Source organism: Osmerus eperlanus, chromosome 20, assembly GCF_963692335.1.
Source record: "Osmerus eperlanus chromosome 20, fOsmEpe2.1, whole genome shotgun sequence".
Taxonomy (NCBI): Eukaryota; Metazoa; Chordata; class Actinopteri; order Osmeriformes; family Osmeridae; genus Osmerus; species Osmerus eperlanus.
The window spans coordinates 11,817,480-11,840,392 of record NC_085037.1 but is presented as its reverse complement, the minus strand read 5'-3'; the positions used below and the strand labels follow the sequence as shown (position 1 = coordinate 11,840,392).

General features: G+C 42.1%; 3 protein-coding genes across 4 annotated transcripts in view; 1 reads left to right on the top strand and 2 right to left on the bottom strand.

Moving 5' to 3' along the window:
* Window positions 1-11,177, bottom strand: part of spire1a (spire-type actin nucleation factor 1a) — a 30,462-nt gene extending 19,285 nt beyond the window's left edge. The window contains exons 1-2 of the mRNA XM_062486965.1: window positions 10,632-11,177; window positions 6,737-6,768 (exon numbers count right to left, since the gene is read on the bottom strand). Of these exons, the coding sequence (XP_062342949.1) occupies window positions 6,737-6,768; window positions 10,632-10,941 (342 nt within the window). The 5' untranslated portion in view covers window positions 10,942-11,177. The remainder of the gene's footprint in view (window positions 1-6,736; window positions 6,769-10,631) is intronic.
* A 768-nt stretch (window positions 11,178-11,945) lies between these two features.
* Window positions 11,946-15,100, bottom strand: LOC134041011 (cathepsin S-like). Its single transcript, XM_062487242.1, has 7 exons — window positions 14,608-15,100; window positions 14,245-14,367; window positions 13,957-14,109; window positions 13,326-13,550; window positions 12,594-12,759; window positions 12,248-12,350; window positions 11,946-12,167 (listed from the first exon to the last, which is right to left on the bottom strand). The coding sequence occupies exons 1-7, from the start codon at window positions 14,725-14,727 to the stop codon at window positions 12,068-12,070; spliced, it is 990 nt and encodes a 329-aa protein (XP_062343226.1). The 5' UTR covers window positions 14,728-15,100; the 3' UTR covers window positions 11,946-12,067.
* A 103-nt stretch (window positions 15,101-15,203) lies between these two features.
* Window positions 15,204-22,559, top strand: lingo4a (leucine rich repeat and Ig domain containing 4a). 2 transcript variants are annotated; one of them, XM_062487240.1, is made up of 4 exons: window positions 15,204-16,457; window positions 16,712-16,766; window positions 19,604-19,686; window positions 20,114-22,559. In XM_062487240.1, exon 4 carries the CDS (start codon window positions 20,126-20,128, stop codon window positions 21,947-21,949), a length of 1,824 nt encoding a protein of 607 aa, XP_062343224.1. In that variant the 5' UTR covers window positions 15,204-16,457; window positions 16,712-16,766; window positions 19,604-19,686; window positions 20,114-20,125; the 3' UTR covers window positions 21,950-22,559. The 2 variants fall into 2 exon arrangements, with proteins under 2 accessions (XP_062343224.1, XP_062343225.1); XM_062487241.1 differs by lacking the exon at window positions 16,712-16,766.
* The last annotated feature ends 354 nt before the right edge of the window (window positions 22,560-22,913 follow it).

Below are 22,913 nucleotides of genomic sequence, written 5' to 3'. Positions count from 1 at the left end.
CTATGACCTGCCTTATGGCTCCCTGATGGCTAACACAAATACCGTCCAACAGTCTTTATCATTATGTAACTTCATAATCCTGTTGTGAGTCCTAGAGGAGTGGGGCAGGGCTGACATGCCAGGAGACCCCGCAGGTCAGCGGCAGGACGGACCGCAGAGACATTTCATCCCCACGCCCGTCTCTAAACGGATACAGAGTGCTCAGAGGTCACGGCCTACATGTCCTATATGCAAACATGGCTCAGTAGGGTTAGGGCTAGGATACAAACTCCAGAGAAACTGAGTAGAATCTACTCAGTTCGTACTACTTGTTTATTTCTATGATACTATTTCTTATTCTAGAATCAGTTTCCCCCTTGATGATAGCCCTCTGAGCAACTGCGCCTAGCAGCCAATTGAACCCTTTCAAATTCTTTCAAAAGACCGTTTAGCCAATCAGGGGCCAGTCAACCAGTAGCCCCCCCCCCCTCCTCCCTCATGGTCCAGAGATCCGATAGGTGACTGTGATTGACAGGCGGTACAGCGTACTGTCAAGAGTGGCACCAGCAAGCCAACTGCCAGACCTGCATTACATAGTGGCCACAGTGTTTGGGTAAAAAAGCTCATGTGCTCTTCGGGAGGGTAGAAAACAACTTGGAATGTTCCAGGACTTCTACTGGCAATCTAGTTGACACAAATCAACAAATGGCATGCGACAGGAGAAAATGCCCAAAAAAGCTTCAGGAGTTTAAAATAAGCATGGGTGGTGTCCACAGCTGTACTTGAGTTAGTGTTTGATATGTGAAAGTCATTTTACACTGGGGATTAAAGAAAAAAAAAAGCTAGAAAAAGGAAAAACAACTACCACAATTAAATAAATACAAATTTAATAAAAGTTGTTAGTATTCTCTATTCTAATAATTAACTATCCCTAATTGCGCAATGTATTTTACAGCCCATCTGATCCCTGTTAATTTATTGTAAGCATACCGTCAAAGACTCTGAGGTAAAAGTGGTTTAATTAAAGGAAGGTGTGGGTGAAGGAAGAGCAGCTTTTGCAGCACACAAGCAGAGACACGGGGGGAAATCCAGGACTTACATCACAGTCCTGCCAAGTCAGAAGTCTTCAAATGAGATTGAGACTCAAAAGGGGGATGGGTAGAGGACTATTAGAACAGATCAACGCCCATGGAAACAAAAAAAGACCAAAATAACAAATGTAATTTGTCACAGAGTAGGCTAATGCTCCATTTCGTGCTAGTCATCGTGAGTGTACAACCGACAAGCCCATACTTACGGTAGAACTCACGCTGCAGTAAGAAAATATGGCGTTTACCAACTTCCAGACATTTTGCACTGTACAGTACGTGATGTAACTGAGGCCTGCAGGAGTTGACGGCTTAATCAACCAGATGTTCAAACAGCCCTGGACACTTTCAACCTGATTAACCTCACCCTGACTCGACAGAAAGCCGAACTATTTGTGACGTCCCACAGGTTTGTTTTGTTCTGAGGGAACAAAATCTCATCGCGATATGAAACGGTATCTAAAGCCAGGGTATGAGGTGAAGGAGCTGTGAGATTAAATCGGAGCCATTAAAATCGCAAACCAAGTGTACATTCATCAATACAAATCGCTCTAGAATTATGGTCTATAGAATTACAGGACTATAGAACACGTTTACAATTCAGCATTCTGGAATGTTTCATCTTCCTGAAAGGGAGTCTTGTGTCCTGTCAGACTGACCCTGTTTCTGTTCTCACTGGGCTACAGTTTCTCTCACACCACACAAGACAATGACTGTTGGTGAAAATGCATCTGCGAGCTGTGTTCTTCACATGACATCACTGCTGGGGACGTGGTCACACTTCCTATTGTGGTCTCAGATGGCAGCTGAGAAGGGAAAATAATTAAATAAAAATATATTTTTCAAACCTATAGAAACTATTTAAAAAATGTTATTAAATTATTTTTTTTAAATGTAAAAAATTCAAAACTTTTTTTCAAAAATATTTTTTACTACAGCCACACCAAGAATTGTGTAAGACCCACCATGAAACAAGCAAGAACATAGTGTATTCTATTGTGCATGTATTCACATTGAAATTCAGACATTGATTTGAGCCCCACGACTGTATGGATTACTTAAACAATGTTGCAAATAACCTAGACCCATGTCAGAATGTCAAAATGCAAAAGCACAAGAATTTACATTTTTGGAAAGGTCAAATTCAGTTTGGTACAGTTAATTTTGCACTTCGGGACGGTACTGGGACAGTGAGGAAAAAAAGTTAGCTGCGAGCCCTGGTTCCACTACTTCAGAAAACATGTTGATTTCCTTTCCTGCTAGGCACAACAGTGGCTGTAATAACCTCCATATTTTTTTGGGGGGGAGGGGGGGGAGTGCAGAACGGGGTCAACAGGCTGCATGCTCAATGGACATATAGGCCATTTCACGGAACAGAAGCCAATAGACACGTAATCAGCAGCATCAATTTCAGTCGCCTTGCAGCACACAGAGAGAGCGAGAGAGGGGCAGGGGAACCTTGCAGCACACAGAGAGAGCGAGAGAGGGGCAGGGGAACCTTGCAGCACACAGAGAGAGCGAGAGAGGGGCAGGGGAACCTTGCAGCACACAGAGAGAGCGAGAGAGGGGCAGGGGAACCTTGCAGCACACAGAGAGAGCGAGAGAGGGGCAGGGGAACCTTGCAGCACACAGAGAGAGCGAGAGAGGGGCAGGGGAACCTTGCAGCACACAGAGAGAGCGAGAGAGGGGCAGGGGAACCTTGCAGCACACAGAGAGAGCGAGAGAGGGGCAGAGGAACCCTGCAGTAGTGCCCTAGGAATGTTGAGGTACATTTTGTACGTGTTCTGCCAAAGTACAACGACTAAACGCACGGCTAATGAAATCACTGCTCCTCACCCTCGCACAGTGTGCGTTTCCCTGAGAGAAGAGGGTGAATTCCAAATGAAAAGCACTGTTTCTGTTCGAGGGAGACTCCCAGAGCAGTTGTGGTGGCCGCTGCCCTGTGTGCTGCTACTGTTGTGCTGCCTGCCTGCAAGGCCTGCAGGACCCCAGGTCTGTTGGTTACACTAACACAGGCGAGGCCTGCAGGACCCCAGGCCTGTTGGTTACACTAACACAGATGAGGCCTGCAGGACCCCAGGCCTGTTGGTTACACTAATACAGACGAGGAAAAGAACGAGACGTTTGTTTCTGGTTTCCACCATCACTCGCTCTCCCTGAAACACTCTCCTTCAACAAGCTCACATATTCATTTACATTGTCATTTAGCAGACTCTCTTATCCAGAGCGACTTACAGTACATGGATACACCCCCCCCCCCCCGAGGAAAGTAGGGTGAAGTGCCTTGCCCAAGGACACATCATTTTGCACGGCCAGGAATCGAACCAGCAACCTTCTGATTAATAGTCCGATTCCCTAACCGCTCAGCCCCTCAGGATTCCCCTGAGACAGACACATACACACAGCTTGTAAGGGGATTGTCAGTCACAGTAGCCTTGTCCTCCAGCCAAACGACCAGTCAGAATCAATAAAGGCACCGACACCAATATCCACATTAACAATGAAAGTGAAAACAGTGGGAGACCTCAAGTTAATATGCATCTAGGTCATTATCGATGCAACATATGACCACAGACGGAAGTGGACTAACAGAATTATGAGGTTCAGTAGAGATAATCAAAGAGTTTTGATCTGGAATCCCATCCATCAATTGGGGGTGGCTAGCGTGGGTTTGGTGCTAATGATGACCTCAGGATACTATAGGCTACATCTGTCCAATACTGTGTGTCTCATGGAACCCTCTGTGCCTTTGAAACAAGGTCAGCTAAAGTCCCTGTCTGCCATTTGGTGGCCTGTGGCAAAACTGAGAGATGATTCCAAAAGACAGACCAGAAAGACAGCCTCCTTGAGCACTCGTAACTAGTTGAGGGGAGCCAATCTCAGGCACACACACACATTGCAGAGAAGTTACATAAGCAGGCTAAATCTAGACCAAGTTCGCCGCAGTAACGGATGCTCCATCTTCCCTGCAGCATCCCAACACCAGTCAGTCAGACAGCCAGTCAGCCAACGCCCTGGACAGAACATTTCGGAGGCAGCCTTAGTTGCCCCTTCATCCTCACATCACCCCTTGCCCCGCCCCTTCCCCAGTCTCGCTGGTGCGAAACTGCTGAGATTGCTCTGGCATCTCCTACAGTGCGTCTGGCTTTTCAACCCGACTTGCCACACACAGATGCTCGTGCACACATACACATCTCATCAAATATTTAAGGTCCAAGAAGCCAGGTTTTACGTTTTTATTTTCAAATGAAACCATGCAATATTTATGAGTGTAGGACGAGCCAGGAGAATTTTAATCCAAATATATGCATTTCATAGCCAAGTACCATTACTGTGACTGGGTGAAGCGTTTTGAGAATGTTAAACTGTCGTTTTACATTGAAACATGTAGCTGATGCCTTACTCCAAAGCAACATGCGAATAGTGCATTTAGTGGCCAAAGTGCAGTAGATAATCAAGGACAATAAGTCCACAGTTAACAGTATTTCAGTGGTTACTGTCATGGGAATGGTTTGTCGGTATGCACTGTTGTCACGCAAAACATTTCAATATTCAATGAGTACACCAAAAGGCCAGATGTAGACACCTTTCTGTAAGGGAATCCCCCTAATAGGATACCTGCTCGTTGTGTAATCTCACCATAATCCCAAACGAGGGCCGAACTGGGTTAAACCAGTTTGTATGGTATAGAGAAGGCTCTGATTGGTCAGTGTGACAAATCATTCAGCTATCTAAATCTTAAAGGGACTGAATTACTGCCTACAAAAACCTATAAATTCTGTACTTCAGTTGGATTCACAAAAGATATTATAATAAAATGTACTGCGGTGTTGAGATGCATTGAGCTAGCAACAAGACATAAAATTGATACTTGACCGACTTATACACATGTGGTTCTGCATATTTTGAGACAATGACACATTTACTGGACTAGTTAAACAAGAAAACAGGGTGTCATTGAGCACTCCAGTCCGTGGTGTATGGAGTCTCTAAATTAGGACCCTGAGAGGGGGAAATGGGTCATGGGCAAGCGAGCGATTAGAGATGAAGACCAAGCTGGCTGCTGACGACTGGCTGAACGGGGGATTGAGATGGATTGACAGAGAACTAACAAACTCTTGGAGTACAGAAACCGACTGTGTGTGTGTGTGTGGGGGGGGTAACATACTGTATCCAATATGATACAACATAATATAAACATAATATACTGTAAATTACAGCAAATGAGATCAGCAGCATTAAATCATGGACCAGAAGCTATTGCAGACATGAGAAGACCGCCAACACTGGTTGGGTCATGAGACCAGGCCTGTCATGAACACTCAGCTACGATCAGCTGAACTTGAACTTTCAAGGCCGAGATTGCCAAGTCGAGGGCAGAGACAATCACATGATCTGAGAAATGCACCAAAAGAGGTGTTTTGGATGGTAAATTGTTTTTTTTTTTTTTTTTAACTAAACAAAGAAATTGAGTCTCCACCGCACACTGAAACAAGTCATCTTGAACTGGCTTAACACTCTGGAATGTTCATGTGATCATGTGATCCGGGAGACAAGCAGAAGGAGAGATGATGAGTGCAAACAAGCTATGAAAACTGAGCTGTCCAACTGGGCTGTTGACAGTGCACACACAAAACACACGCACGGGCACACACAAGTACACACACCCTGTGTAATTACTATGTGCAGACAGAGAGACCGTGAGAGAGTTGCGTCCTTTCTCATGATGGGCAAATCTGAACAAAGACCAGACACGTGTCTCGCCCCTGTTTATTTTGATGCTGCAGTTGGCGTTGTTTACCGAGAGCGCCTACAGGTGTGAGGGATGTGTGTGTGTGTGTGTGTGCTTGTTTGAATTCATTTTCATCAGTCCTGTGTCGAAAGTAATTAAGACTCTATAAAAAAGGTGCTTCACGTGTTCAAGTCAGAAAGAAGTGTGTGTTTGTGTGTGTTGGGTCTAAGTAGCGTCTATGTAGGTCTCCTGGCTCTCCCCATCTGTGCAGGCAGAGCTGGTAGCCAAGCCTTCCCCTATTTACACAGACGTCAGCTGCTGTGGCTGGTATGGAGCTTCTCTCAACCATCTGGGAGTGACGCATTGGCCTGTTATCAAGGCTGGAAAGAACCAAGTAAACAGCCTTTCATGGATTCACTCTGAGGAACTCATGTTTGAGTTCATGTTGGATTCATCTTTGAGGTGATACATTCAGTACATGGGAAAAATTGAGAGGCTAGTTAGAAACTTGTCCTCGTACTTGTCTGTTAGTTAAAGACTAGTTGTTAGCTTAGCATTGCATCATAGCTGTCATGCTAATGTTTTGATGTCTGAAAGGCTACTAAGATTTTCCAATATGGTGACTGGGTGGGTACAGTTATAGAAGAAACCAAAACGTTCTTTCCTTCCTGAGACTGAAGAGAATCCCTGTGGTCATCCACCACTGAAACTGCTAAGTTCAGAAGAATCTATGACCAGACCTAGGTATGGTTGATCAATGCCATGTGACTAAACCATGGTGAAAACTGGGGGTGCACAACTACATTGCAGCTAAATTGCCTCCCTGGATAGATACACCCAAACTAAATCATCCATGACCTTTTGAAAACACTGAAATGTGATGAGTCACACCGGTGGAGAATCCCCAGCTGACACAAAGACAGTATATTTAACTCACCTCTTCTGACGTGCTGGCAGATCTGTATTTATCTGTGAAGAGAAGGGAAAATCGTTGTTATTCACAAGCCAAGCCAAGCCTCTCCATCTCCCCCCCCCCCCCAGACACATCCCACCTTAAGTTTCTTTTGGTGTTGTATTTGTCATGCTGTAGGTGAGGGGGCTAGGGGCAGGCAACACAGATTGCTGCATGTGTAGATTCAGATGAATACACTCATAAAAAAGGTAAAATTACTGACTACACAGAACACAGTGTCTCCCCAGTGACAGTCCTTGGGGGTTCACCCCATAGAGTTACACAGCATCAAATATTAAAACAACACAAGGTCACCAGAGAGAGAATATGCAAGGCTGAACAAGGCACGGGATGCCTTTTTCCTGTCAAAGCACAGACCAAAATCCCAACTCAAAGTATATAGTCAAAATGTTCAATTCAGTCCCCATGTTCTTGGCTAGGAGACGTTTTGGGTGAAAATGCTATGAATATGAAAGAGTTTATTTTACCAGTGTGCCAAGACCACTGAGAAAGAGACAGACACATTATAGCCTGTGTGTATATGAGTTGACAGAGATACTGTGAGTTCAATCATATTGGAGGATTGCTGCCTACACACCCCCCCCCCCCCACCCTCCCCTCTCGCAGCCTACACAAGACTTGTTTCCATGGCAACCCTTTTCTCATGGTGTGAAACTGCCACAGGGGCTCATGCACCGGTCAAAAAAAAGAGACCCAAATTAAAACTGAAGAACTTACACCACGTCCATATCGTCCATAATTTAGCAATAGCCAACAAGGCCTTCAATCATTTTGGACAATGCATCTAATCTAGAACAATTTGTCAATTGAAATGCTTTCATCCCATTAAATGATTATAGAGTCAGATCTAGCCTTACCGATGATTCTATCTAACATAAACAATTGTGTACGTAGGGAGGTCAACATGACAGAAGTCGGAACTCAGATAATTTAAATAACAACATGATGATCCCAATTACTCTCTTTGATACGACATAGAACAGGCATTCTTCTTTTGGCTGTTATTATTTAACATCTTCATTCAATATCGGTCAATAGCCTGCAGAGTCCTGACGCTAGTCATGACGTTCAACAGCGCAGAGAGAGAGGGAGACGAACAGACTGGTTGTTACCTCTCATTCACTGTTAAACAGAAAATTAGAAAAAGAGCGATAAGCTACTCTTTCTACATATGAGCTGTTGGCAGCACTGATATACCCGCCTTCATCAGTCAGATTGCATTCCAAGAGTGAACCATAAAAGGCATCTGAAACACATTTTATTTTAATAACGAAACTGTTTGTTGTATAGTACAGAACAATCAGTTTCAGACAAATTGTACTTTGAATGCGTGAGTCAATTCTGTAAGTAGGTCAAGATGTTGTTCTCTCTCGCGTCGAGAGGAACGCAGGTTGAGACACAGTTGTCAAGATCATTCAGCTTCCCTCGACCCAGGAACACGGCCGCACTTCAGGAGTCAAGGTACACAAGACACTGAGGACTTTGAAGTCAGTCCACAGAGAGAAAACAGGCTTTGATTCTCCTCCAAAAAATGTCAACACAAAATAAGTTTCCCTCTCTTAATGAGCAGTTTCGTTGGATGTGTGATTTCCCTGTCTAACTTACATGAAGAACAACTTTATTTGTTGCCCTGAGCAACACTGTCTGGCTGTAGTTTATGCCTGACTGGGTAAACTCTGCATCAGTCTTTAGTCTTGTCCTGAGGATTTGCAGTTGAAAGGGGAAACAGCCACTGCAATGGAGTTTTAACAATTACCTCAGAAACGCAGGCCTGTTTTTTCAACAGTCAGGAGAGGTTAGGACAGCAACCCTGAAGTTACCCTTTCCACCAGATAAAGCCCGGTTGGCATATTTGAAGCTGCCTAGTGTCGCCCCTGACTATTCATTCTTCAGGCTAACACCAACCTCTTTGTCCTGGTTACACAGAACTTTGTAAAGGACACTTCGGAGGAGTCCGATTTTACTTTTTCCTAGAAAGTCTCATGTTTTTAACCAGGTATTATCAGTGGCCTTGGGTAAACCATTTACTCGAATAGTCTTCTAGATTGTTTGAACAATCTCTATTTTAAGAACATACGTTTAGCAAATGCAACTATACCTAATCTTTTTTTTTTTTTTTTTTTACAAAATAGCCAAGTGTTTCCCGCCCATAGACTAATGAAAACAGCAGAGGAGTAGGCCCACTCTCCTTCCATCTCCATAGTGAACTGCATCACTGGAGCCTGAAATAGCCCCTGACTGCGATTCTGTGGATCAGTTAAATTCTCTCTGGTCATATCAGAATGCATTTAACCCTCAATTCTCCAGGGAGACAGGGAGTCTGGCCTCAACGAGAGTCTGATTCATGACCGGACTAGGTTGTGATAAAACAGAGATCATTGAGGTGAATGTCATCAGTCAGACTATTCGATTGTTGCCGGAAGCCCAATCGAATAGTTAGCACAACTTGCTGAGCGGTATTTACATTAATTCAATTCCTGCACCGATAGTAACCTCCGAAGATACTGTGGCCGTCCAAGTTGACTGTAGGGCTGGGACATGTGCTTAATAGACTTCACGTCTTTCTCATCCGTAGCCCTAATGAGAATCAGGACAGAGAAGAATGTCCCAAAATATCCAAAAGCACCCTTTAAGGAGCAGCAGCAAGTTCAGACTACAACTTTCTCTCCACTTGCGCTGAGTGACTTGTCATTTAAAATGACATGTCTTGTTTTGCAAATCCTACCTACTGCTTTCTGGAAATCTCAAATGAAATATGAGTAAACTTATGGCCGGTTTAAAGCACGTTTTTTTTATGTGTTTGTTTCTAAATGTGACTGTCTCGTCTTGCTTTCAAGGGAACATGGGACGCTTGGAAGTACCATTCTGATCTGGATCGACTAGTTCAACCAAACCAAGAGACAGACGCTTCTGGAATGAATTGCAGACCAAAGAAAGGCTGGGATGGGTTCAGTAGAACGAGTGGACAGAAAGACCAGAGGTGGATAGAGTGAAATAATGGTGGAGGGGAGGGGGGCTTGGCTAATAAGTTCTCAAAAGAGAGAACAGGAAATCAAAACCAATGCCTCGGGCATTGTTATTGCCTCACCTCTCCCCCACTCAGACATTTATGGAAGGGTATATGCGTGTGACTGGCAAACCCTGAAGTACGAAATCCATCTAACTTAAGGTTACGGATAAACAGCATTGTGCCAGCATGTCATCTGATTATGTTTTGAGTTTATTTACGTTATCATTTGAGAGTTAAGGAAAGGTCGTCCTTCACAAACAAAACCCTTTGGCTACAACTGAAATGTAAATACATTTTGTCAAAATATGGCAATGATTAATCAAAGCAGGGAAAGTGCCCTCAAGCCCCTTTTTTATGGTCTTCTCAACTTCACATGGTTTTCCTGATTATCATGGCTGACTGAATGCCACACTTCAAAAATGTGGCCTCTACGGCCTCTTATCAGCAGACTTCGTTTGAACAATTGTCTTTAAATTGGAAAATAGCGTAATAGAATCCTGCCGACTTCTAATAAAAAAACACGGAGCTCTAAACAACTTGTTTGTCACTGGAAATATTTGTAACTTTCTAGAAGCCAAGTCAGTCAATCGTTTGTTAAAATGAAATGCATTCTGGCCTATAATCTATACTACATGATTTCTACTTTGCCAAGTCTGTAAACAAAATCAACACATGGCTGAAAAAGCGACAACATGGCCACTGTTAAGATGCATAGTTTCGTATGCTTCATAATTATGTTGACGTGGTAAATTCAAATCAGCCATTCTATCAAAGGCGTGTTAATTTAACATTTTCAACGCATAAATAAGTCAACATAAAAGGACATCATGCAATGAGTTATTTGTTTACCTGTACTGTCTAGGTAATGCAATTTCACGGTCCCATCTCGCCGAATACGAACATCCCCTGGACCTTCAATTCTTCTCACACAGTCCTCAACTGACGCGCCAGTTGATTTGGAATTCCGATGTTTTTGAGCTAAAGTTTGGCAACACTGGTAACAAACAGCCCATGCCTGTTCTTCATTGATCGGCTGGCTGTATAAGGTAAGAATTTCTTCCAAAGACAGCTCCTCTGCACCATCCCCACAATCCATGTTAACGTCCCCGGCGTTTAAATCGACGCCAATACCTTGGAGAAGCGTTGGTGAGATAAACATTCAATCGTCTGTCCCTGACCCTTTGGTCATTCTCACATCATACCTACGTGAGTAACCGCTGTTATCGACAGAAAATATTAGGAAAAATAACGATAAGATGGTCTTTCTACATATAAAGAGCTGCTGACAACACTGATGCATCCGTCTTCGTCACCCGTTCCCTATCCACCGATTTAGTACAACAGCGGTTTATTGCTAACGCCAATTCGTCTCCAACGCCACGACCTTTTCTGCATGGTCTCAAAGTCTGCCCTGTTAACACCAACCCCAAGCTAGTGACACACAATAAATACCAATTATTCAATCAATAGGGTCGATTTAGTTTCTCCCAAGAGAATATTTTCTGATGTTAATTTTGGTAAATATGAGGCCTCTTTTTAAAGTAGAAAGACAAGTTTAGTCTGTTTTGCTAACGAACAGTCTTTAACCAGAACTTTTACCCAGAAAGAGAAAAACCTAGTTTGACAGTTGTAAGTAACCTCTAAACACATTTATAAATTTTGCTGAACATGTTCATTTGTATATCTAAATACAACATTTGGTTGTAGCCCTTTTTTCACATGGTAATTTAGTCAATTCACAGAACACGACACAGATGGATTTAAAACATGACAAGCTACTTAGATGGATTACCCAATACTAAACCTCAAATAACAGCACAAATATTTCTAGTAATATTTATTTTGATTCAGAAGAATTGTGTGAACTCTGACTAAATCACATGTTGAGCACACTGGTCAAAGCTGAACTGGCCCATGCATGTTGAACTGCCATTAAAAGGACTGAATTTTTTATTTTTAACTTTTTTTACAACATAAAACTGAACAATGCAGGCAAGTTACTTTTGTCGATTCAATATTTTAGAGCATTCAAACATTCAATGTGTCTTTTTATTGAAGTCTGTACCACTCTGCTCTCGCTTCCCTTGTATCTCATGCAGTGAGATCGCCCCCTTCTGGCATACTATGTGTACTGCTGCATGTATTGTCAAATAATAAATACAATTTACAATTGTTATTCTTTATTATAATATTTTTCATTGGCAAATATGCACACACACCCACACCATTTGCTTTGTTTGAAGTCCAAAACGAGCTGGTAAATATCCATCCTTGGTGTATGATTTTCACATAATAGGGTAGCATGGATATAGAGCTATACCACACTGGTTGTCTTCATTCCTCGCCATTTTGACATAGCCTCTGTCCCCGAAGTATACACCCCAACTGCAGTGAAGGGAACACCATTTACTATATACAGCTTTACTGTCTGGATCATGAAAAAACAAAAAGGAAGCCATAAAAACCTGTTCTTGACGAGCCAGTAATCCTGTCCATCTACAGAGCCATAACCCACAACCAAGACAGCGTGATTTACTTTTCTTTTACATGTACGGTCATTGTAAATTCCTGTAGAAGACAGAAATTATATTCATCAGCATTATCACTGTGTAAACAGTACGGTGTTTGGTGCTTCACTATTGCTCATATGTACAGTATAAAATGCATCTGTACAGCATAAAAACATGTCCAACTGAACGTGACATGAAGTGGCCAGCGTAGACTTGCATCAGGGTAGAGAATTGTCAGAGGTGAAGTTGTTAACCATCATCATATGATAAAAGTTCAGTTGCCAACATTTGGAATCGTTACCCTGGTGATAGAAGACAAACTTTGGCCTGGAGCCGTCGATGGCGGCAGAGATGGGACCGATAACGGCCAGACCCTCCTTCAACGCCTCCTCATCCCCCGTGGGTAAGAACTCATAACCAGTGCAGTTAGCGGCTCGATGTTCTGTCTCATACTTGCACCCTCCTTCCTAAAAAAGGAAAACAAATGGAGTAAGATTCAGCTGAGGTCACAAACTTTTTAAAACCACACCGCATATGCAATCTCAGCAACACACACCCGATGACCAATCACAGCCATCTCACACCCATCCGTAATCACAATATGCATCTGAGACCAGTCAATAGATTACCACTAATACAATCACGACCCATTGGTCTGTGGTGTGTTCCTCTTCCTGCATCCCACCCCCACCTTCTCTAATTACATCTGATGATCACTAGATCTTCTAGCTTTTAACAAACTAAGTAAAAGTACTTTATGGCATTATATTTCTGATATACTTAGGGAGTCAGATGGCTGAGCGGTGAGGTAGTCGGGCTAGTAATCTGAAGGTTGCCAGTTCGATTCCCAGCCGTGCCAAATGACGTTGTGTCCTTGGGCAAGGCACTTCACCCTACTTGCTTCGGGGGGAATGTCCCTGTACTTACTGTAAGTCACTCTGGATAAGAGCGTCTGCTAAATGACTAAATGTAAATGTAAATGTACTTACTCTCCGAAATCACTGTTCTAGTAGAAAGTCTACATCAGACTCACCTTACCAACGTAGGGATAGGCTGCCTCTGAAGCAATCCCTTGATTTTTGACGACGTATTTAAAGGCATTGGTCATGAAGCCTCCATTGCAGCCATAGTTGCCATACTTGCCAGAACAGTCCACCAGGTTCTGAGGGCTGAGGTTCACAAGGGTTCCAGTGGTCTTCTTCAGTTGACCTTCCAAGGCCCCTACAGCACTGAAGGCCCAACAAGACCCACAGGAACCCTGCAGAACAGGCCAAATATGAGCCTGATCTATTCCAGCTAGACAACATTTCTACGGTTGACATTCTGAGGAACGCTAGATCACTAGAAAGCATGTCTCCTCAACTAAATATGATTGAGTTTGCAGATATATAGTTAGCCTCAGTTCATGGGATGCCTTTATAATTTTGACAACAAAATGCAGACCAAAGAGCCAGCTATCTTGTTCTACAGTAGTTCTTGCCATGACATACTAGCTCTTTATCTCAGCAAATCATGGCTCCAGTTACATGGACACTAGGGGATTACAGTACAGATGTTGCCCTTCATATCTGAACATGGTTATGGAAGTAACCATATCAATGAAAACGGTTTTCAAAGCCAAAATGCTGGGTTAACCACATGCAGTGGAAGCTTATTTATTTTACCTGCAATTTCACCTCAGAGACCAGACCCTTCTCTCTCCAGTCCAGAGATAGTGGCACAGATATCACTGGCATCCTGGTGAAGGTTGAGGGCCCCCTCTCCAGGTCAGTGGGTACACGGATGTTAGAAAGTGTGCTGGAGATCTCCTCAAGAGTCTGCCAGAAGGACAAGATTACAGAAACCATCCGTAAAAGATAATGAGAAGTTCCATTTAAAAAAAGTATTATTTCAGGTCTTTCTACGCTTGGAAAGCCACAGTATTGTAGCAACATTAAAGTCCATTCACTCACCAGGTCCCCCATGTGGTTCATAGCCAGGTCGTAGGTGTGCATGCCCATTGAGGCCTCCAGGTTATGCAGATTAATCATCTTGAGGTTCTCTTCCCATATCCGCCTGCGCCCGAACTCTTCAATCTGACAAAAGAACATTCAAATTTGAACGCTTCAAAATGCATCGACATTATCCATGTGCTGTAAATGGTGTAGTGCAAAACACCTCATACTCACAAAACAACAAAGACAATTTTCCTTTGGTGCAATGACACAGGTCATTTAATAAAGTAAATCCAATTATTTCATTTCCTTTTGTGAATGCATGTGATTCAGGAAACCAACAAATGCTAATTAAATTTTAGAAACGTTATTCCCCCATACCTTATGCAGGTACAGTTTACCATGCATCTTCATCCAAAGGTTCCATTGATCATCCAAAGTGTATTCGGTGTAGGCGACCCCTGATCCCCACAAAAGGACAAACAACAGGCTTCCGAACATCTTTCCGAATGAGAATAGTGAACAATTTTCACTTCTTAGACAATGTAATGTAGCCTTGGAAAAACGGTAACTGCGGTGGGGGTTGGAAGAGTTACTTTAAAACGTACGCCCGATTGTTGCTTATAGGTTGCGTTGCGTGTAACTTCAGGCCTGTCTATCTCCGTGCCATTAAGTATCCCAATACTGTGGCATTGGTTAAACAGTATTAATATTTCGATATCTACCTCAGACTAAAGGTAATAACGGCGTGAAGTCAGTCAACTATAGTAACTAAAATAATCGTCGACACAATTAATAACTAAAAGCCCAATTGTCTTTGATCACAGTGCCATAGAAAAATTGTGCGCAGTGATTCACACGTGTAAGTAATAAACTTTTACCGATTAACGATTGGTTAAATAGGCCATTGCGGAGCGAGTAGAGCGTCTGCTAAATGACTAAATGTAAATGAGTATCACCCTCGGGATTAAGGTTAGTGAGTTTGGAAGGGTGTAGCCTATTAATTAAAGGAGTTAATGGAAAGGGGGTGCCTCAAACAGCGGTTCTACTGCGCTTGATTATCATAAGCACGGTGTTTGTGAGTGCAATTTTTTGGGGGGGCGCGCACAGTTTGGTTTCTTTGAGAAACTGGGATGGAGGTATTTTTTTGCTTGTTTTATGATTAGTTGAGTTTGTTTCGGTAGGTCGCCTGCCGCACACTCCAGAACAGTAGGTGGCGGCAACACTTCTCAATCATGGCTGCAATCTGCCATTTAACTTGTGAAGAGGACGTTTTCAAGTTTTGAACATGCATTGTTTGAATAAGACACATTACAGAGACGAAGCCGTTAATCACGGATATCATTACCAAAAATTACTAAATGTATTGATGTCGGTGACGTACAGTTTTAAAACTTTCGTTTTTTCGTCATTAAAACATTGCGTTCTGTAACCACCAATATTACTCGCTGCAGTGTTTCTCACAAACACGGCGGCTGCCAAATAAGGAAAAAACTAAACAGATGTGTTCTTGCAACGAGATATTTAATTGTTATTGTGATATTATTTCTCGTTAAGATTTGTCACCAGTCTACAAAACACAATGAAACGTCAGATAGTAGTCCATAGTAAAACATCACAATATAAATTCTCACTCCTAGGCATATGCTACACAGGAGACTTCCAACTTTGCATTGCTCAACTCATTTCCTACCTTGGGGTACTACCGGCCAACGTTCAGACAACCCATCCCAAACCCCATAGCCTACCTCAGGACTCAGACACCAATCATGTATTAATTTCACAGATTCTTTCCTCAGAATAATCTTGGATATTTCTTTCTTGAAAATGCTGTGACAGCTGAAAGATTGCTTTAATAAGTAGAATAATTAAGAAATCGACACATTTTGTATAGTAAATCCTATGTTTTTATTTGATCTATTTTATGAGAGGTGTAGCCTATATTACATAACTTGGACCTATTGTCAGACACTGGTATGAAGACATAGAAACAAAGGGACTGCCCTGCCAAGACCCTTAATGACCTAAATGACATTTGGCAAAAGATGAACTATGCCTGCGTCACCGATCTCTTCCTGTCCACGGGGTATGGAGAGAAAACCCAATGAGTGCGGTTTCCAAGACACCAGATGGCGATTTCCTGATTCATCATTTTCTCCAGTAGAAACCAACTGGGGTGTCTGAGAATATGTAATAAGCGGAGGAAGCGGAGTCTAAAGATTGGGTACAAGGTAGGTCTTTACATATTGCAACCTGAGTAATACATTTAAGGTCAAAGCAAGTATTTGATGCTGTCCTCAAACAGACTAACACATTTTTGTTCATCAAAAGATGAGAATATGGTTTACCTGTACTATATTCAATTGTGACTTTATAAGAAAGTGAGTTCCATATTTTCAAGTCTACTTTCCATCAGTTTTGTAGATGGTAAAATATAACTTTTGCTATCCAAAAGTTTAAGGTCAATTCAAGTTATGGGTTGCAGGTTGAACTTGTTTATAAAAGTAAAGGATGAATCAGAATGCATTAATCAAACCATGGTAAGTGCAATGTTAAAGTCTGCTGATCTGCTTATTTGACAACCAGACTTGATCTTGACCCTAAGTCATGGATCAAGATTTGAAACCAAGTATGCACTGAAAACTCAAACCAACAACTTAATGGTTTACATAAAAAATGGGTTACGAACAAGAGTAGACAATGTTCTCTATATGAAGACTTGAGCTGTTTGTTTGTTTTCCTCATCTTTTCATTACATCACGGATGTTTCAGCGATAAATCGACAAAATAGGGAAGTAATCCCTTCGACAATCAGCAGTGTTACGAAAGGATTTGTCAGCCTAACAGGACCCTGACCATTCCCAGCTTAAGCATCAAATCCTAAGAGGCTGAACAAATAAAAGATTATCTGAATGTGTTTACATTCCCTGTACATTCATTTTGATCTCCAGATATTATATTCAATATAAAGTTAGGTAGACAGACAATAGTACACAATAGAAGTTACAAACTTAAGAGAAATCTGTGAAGCAGACTATGATCATGGTCTGTAGAATACAAAATAGGATTTATGTGTAGTGTCAACAAATACGATTATTTTCAAAAATTACATAAGATGCCTCATTTCATCTTCTGCTATTATTTACATTAAAATGTCCTTTTACGACCTCTGGTTCTCAATACAGATTCCCCTTTTTATAACCAACTGCCATTTCCCTTCAGAGTGTAGGGGAGGAGAATTTGGTCACTGACTAATAATTTCTGGTCCCTTCAGTAGCTTGTTAAGTCTTCTGTTGAGGATGATGTGATCATAGTATTTCACCAGGGGGCTTGTCCTTTAAAAAAAAAATATGGACCAAAACATGTCCTTCTTTTCTTTGGCACACTTGCAGTGGTACTTGTGACGACACCTCTGTCCTATTTTGACAAGGACTGATATTAAGCCACAAGATGTAAAGAGGGATACTTCTGAAACCATCCCCCAGTCCTTAATTCCATTCCCATCTGGTGTTATACCCAAATCTCCATTTGGCTGACCCCTTCCTTGCTTCCCATCATCCCTTTGGAAAATTCTCCCTGAGAAGTAGAGCATTGTGCTGGCTGAATTTCATCATTGCGTTTTATAATCACCCAGCATGTCTCCCGTAGCACAGGAAGAGCTGCATCTCTATTGCCACAAGGACAACAAATACAGGAACTAGGGAATACCAGCATTTTTCTGTCAGCTAATGATGTTGGATATAGATGTGAGAGTTGTTTGCCACGTCTATCGTTTGACTCAGCGTGTGTTAAACGTTTAACAAATGTTTTTGCGCATAAATGGAGCAGTGAAAACGAATTATTGCAGTGCAAAGAAAAAGTGAGATGTAACTGTAGGCAAGTTTGCTTGCTGATGCATGGTCTACAGCAATGGGATGGTCTTTTGCTATATTGTTGTCAAGAATGATTCCATTATGGAAACATGTCTACCTCGTGTCTTCAAAATCCAACAAATGGTGAGTTTTTCCTACCCAGAAAACTTTATATAATCTGTTTTCTTTTGCTTCCCTTATTCTATCCCATGTTATCATTATAGGCTTTTATATTGTTCTTTGTGAGAAATTACCTTTTGTGCACTTAATACTAACTTCAAAAACAAAAAAAAATATATGGACACAATATAATGACCCAGATTCACATTTGTAATAAACACATAACAAACTTCCTTAAATGAAATAGTTTGAAATCATTTTTGTAGTCACAGTAGCAGTAATTGAGACAACAGAACATTTTGTAAAACATCAACTGACATTTTATTACACAACAGACCATTTCATTTTTTTGTCTTTAAATGCAGCATTTGTAGTCACAGTCACGCGTGTATCTCAGTCATAATCCCTGACAGCCTCTGTCTACAATCCATCAAATTGGCACTTGCATTTGGCCCCGCTTCAACACTTATCACTTGAAACTTGGCAAAACACTAAGTGGAACTGAAACTTTAATGGACTTCACTCAAATAGTGACATTCATAACAACACGCAAAGCATTTGATGAACTGGTGCTCCAAACGACCCCAGTACATGGTCTGTATCACTAGCGTAATGATAAGTGACCTAGTACCGTACCCATTACACCCACATCTAAGAGATCATGTTTTATTTGCTCTGGCAAAACAAGTGGCTACACAGATTTCCACATGGCATGGATAATGCCGGGCCAATCACATCTGTTTACCTAACATGGGGCATGACTGATACACTGACTACAGAGGAGTGCCGTTGAGGCATTTTCTTAAACAACCAAGATCACTTTTGTTGCTATGATTGGTTGTATCTATCCAAATGGATATTAAAAGTGAACTGAATTGAAAACAGGGGTGTCTGTCCTTCCAGTGCAGGTGGATATTTTGGCGGAAATGCCATCATCTGTCATCTATCATAATGTGCTGTTATAAAGTGGACTGAGCTTAAATCAGAAGTTAGGTCCATTTAAATAATGTTATGTTTTTTGGAACTGCTATTATTGTGCTACTGCAAATAAATGAATACATAAATTCAACAAACAGCTGTTATTAATACACAAAATGTAAGGAACTGTCAGTGAACCAAAAGTTATTATTATTAAGGTCAATGTCAGGTACAGCAATGATAAATCCATTAGATTATCCACTACAAGTAGGCTTGTGGTCAGCGTTACGCAAGATGAAGAGAACTAAGTACTTTGATACCCAAGTTCTAAGTACTTACTAAGTAATTAGAATCAGAATATGATTAAATCTTTCCCTTAATATCCTGTCCTATTTTTATTCATATGCATATGTACATTGATGTCTAGTTTATCAAAATAATTTCACGATGAGCCTTTTTTAACATATACTATTCTTCTTTTATTACAGGAAATATGCTTATTGCCAGAGAGGGCTGAATCTGCCATCGGGAGTTATCCGGTTATGATAAGATCCAGCCTTCCAGCCCAGTGGTGAATAGCTGTAATGTTCAAGACATGTTCATCAAATTTATTGTTTATCCTAGCTAAGGAATAATTCTTTGGTGCACATCAAATGATGCCTGGGAAATCATTTCAATTTGTCATTAAAACTGAACTGAACGGTGAAAGCTTGCTGCCGACAATGACAGGCATCTCACTTACGCACGCCACACATATGGGACAACAACCATCTGCAAATCAAAAGATTAAAAACCCTATGTTTAAACAGACAAGATCTAAATAGCTTTCGGCAGAATGTGTTTCCATAGAAAGTAAAAAACCAGGGGGCCTCATGGAAACAGGACAAATTAGCACCCAAATGTAGTTAGATCACTAGCCGCTGGTAATTTAATTGAAAAAAATAAAATAAATGAACATGGTTTTCACCATGTGCTAATTTGTTGCTTCTCCTGTGCAGGCAGCTCACCAGATGTTTGTGGAGACCTTGGTCCAGTGGTGGCTGTGCAGGGTCATCATCTACATTCTGGCAGCAAGTGTGGTGCTTGCTGCCGACACCTCATGGCCTTGCCCGCTGTGCTGCCGGTGTAGCTCTGAGGTGCTAGAGGTGAACTGCTCTAGGTGCCAGTTCCCCACGGTACCAGATGGCCTCTCGACAGACTGCCAGCTTCTGAATCTCACCTATAACAAAATAAAAACCTTGGAACGTCAGCAGTTTTCCAGTCTAACCCAACTTTGGGACTTGGATCTAAGTGACAACATCCTGAACATGATTGAGGCAGAAGCCTTCTTGGGTTTGCAAAACCTGCTAACGTTGCGCATCGCTCGTAATCGTCTCAAGATAATCCCTGTCGGGGTATTCTCTGGTCTGACCAGACTGAGGCTCCTGGACATCAGTCAAAATGAGATTCTGGTTTTGCTTGATTTCACGTTCCGTGACTTGGCAGCCCTGCAGAGGATTGAGGCAGGAGAAAATGACTTGGTCTATGTCTCGCAGAGAGCATTTACAGGCCTGTCCAGTCTACAAGAGCTTCACCTCGACCACTGCAATCTGACCTCTGTGCCAACAGAGGCTCTGGCGCAACTAAGTGGGCTGACACGCTTGCGGTTCCGTCAGCTTGGTCTCACGACTCTGCCAAATAATTCTTTCAGATGCCTTGGGCGTCTTAGGGAACTCGTTGTATCACACTGCCCCTGGTTGGAAACCCTGGCGGAAAACAGTCTCTTTGGCTTAAACCTGACATCTCTAACTATCTGCCACTGCAACCTCAGCACTATGCCCTACACTCCACTGCATCACCTGGTCTACCTTCGCTATCTTGACCTTTCGTTTAATCCAATCACGTACATTCAGGGCAACCGCCTCAGAGAGCTGCTACGACTGGAGGAGCTCCATCTGGCGGGGGGAGGACTGCTGCGTATCGAGCCCGGAGCCTTCCGTGGCCTGGCACGTTTTCGTTTGCTCAATGTTTCTGGAAACCTTCTAGCTACACTCGAGGAGAAGGCTTTCCATTCCGTCGGTAACTTGGAAACCCTGCGTATAGACGGGAACCCACTGGCGTGTGACTGCCGGTTGTTGTGGGTGGTGCACAGGCGGCTGTATCTGGACTTCGGTGGGCGTCCGCCAGTCTGCACTGCCCCGGTCCAGGTGCAGGGACGGGTTTTCCGTGACTTCTCTGAAGCTGAGCTCCCGGGTTTGTTCACCTGCCGTCAAGCAAGAATTTTAAACCGAAAACCTCAGCAAGTACGGGTCGACGAGGGACATACAGTCTTGTTTTACTGCAGTGCAGATGGCGACCCCAAGCCTTCAATCATCTGGCTGAGTCCACAGAGCATTCCTCTGTCGCCCACGGGGAGGATACACGTTCTGCCCAACAACTCGCTGGAGGTTCGCTACGCCCAGGTGCAAGACAGCGGCGCATACCGGTGTGTGGCGTCCAATGCTGCAGGGAATGACAGCTTCGCCGTTGGTCTTCAAGTGTGGGGATTTTCCCAGAACCACTCCAGACGGCTTCACCCGGCCTTGTCTTTCCCTGCTGGCAACGGTTCATCTCACGCACATCAACCTTTTCCGTTTGATGCCAAAACACTGTTGATCGCGGTGACCTTGGGATTTCTGTCGTTCATTGGCTCTGTTGTTATATGTTTTATTTTCATGTTTTTCTGGAGCCAGGGGAAAGGTCAGATCAAACACACAGCTACGATCGACTTTGTGCCACGAAGCACCATTGCAAGTAATGGTGCTGGGGGTGGAAACCGCGTGGAATCTGGCAGATTCACAATGAAACTGATTTAAGTCAAGTCATTTTATTTATAGAGCACATTTAAAAACAGCCAATGCCGACCAAAGTGCTGTACATAGTTATCAGGTAAGGCAAAACAACAATAAGTAGGAAAAAACACAATTACAAGGCACGAGTGACCCTAAACTGACTCGAAAGTCAATTGTTTTTGGTGTTAACCGTACTACATAACCAATACAGCTAAAGGCTTTGTGGGATGCTGGAATGATTTTATACATTACTTTTACAATTAAAGACATTTCAGTTATTAAACACAGTGTTTTCTTATATGTACATTACATATCTTGCTTTAGGCTTTCTATTACTGCTTATATTCTGACAATGGTGAACATGCTCCTAAAAACAGTAAATTACCTACATTTGGGCATAATGTTTAAATCATAGGGTGCCCAGGTTCAAAAACTTAATAATTTGCTATAAATCATTCAAACGTTAATTGAATGTGTCAAATATACTTCATGTCCATGCTTTTCTTTATACTTTGTATAATTAAAGAGAAAAAGCAACCGATGTAGGCAGTTGTCTCACAAATGTGTCAATCATAATTAAGAAGGTCAATGAATAAATTGTCAGTCAATTGAGGCTGTTTTAGTTTGTTTTATATTTTCCTTGGTTTTAGAATTTGAATAATCTCTATAATTCTATATTGCTTGGAAAAGGTATATCTCATTAGCTGTTTCGCACCAGACCTGTGCCAAATATTGCTTTGAAAATGTGAACCTTGTCAAAACATTTGAAGCAGTCAGTTACTCACCTTTTTTTGTTAAAAGACTGGTCACTCAAAAAGTGTCCTTTGAGTACTTTTAACAAAACAAAATCTAAAGATGGTTGAATATGTGCAAGTTATCTGAAAACAGAAATATGAAAGGAAAACCTTTTTTATATATATATACTGTACATTTGTAAATATATATTTATGTTTTGTGGTGGTTTTGTGATTATTATTGTGTTGGGTTA

Excerpts from the sequence above, each read along its gene's own strand:
- lingo4a (XM_062487241.1), top strand. The coding sequence starts at position 20,126 with ATGTTTGTGGAGACCTTGGTCCAGTGGTGGCTGTGCAGGGTCATCATC.
- LOC134041011 (XM_062487242.1), bottom strand. The coding sequence starts at position 14,727 with ATGTTCGGAAGCCTGTTGTTTGTCCTTTTGTGGGGATCAGGGGTCGCC. Across the intron at positions 14,368-14,607 it reads GTAAACTGTACCTGCATAAG|ATTGAAGAGTTCGGGCGCAG; the intron begins GTATGGGGGAAT and ends TTCTTTTGTCAG. Across the intron at positions 13,551-13,956 it reads TCTCTGAGGTGAAATTGCAG|GGTTCCTGTGGGTCTTGTTG; the intron begins GTAAAATAAATA and ends CCTGTTCTGCAG.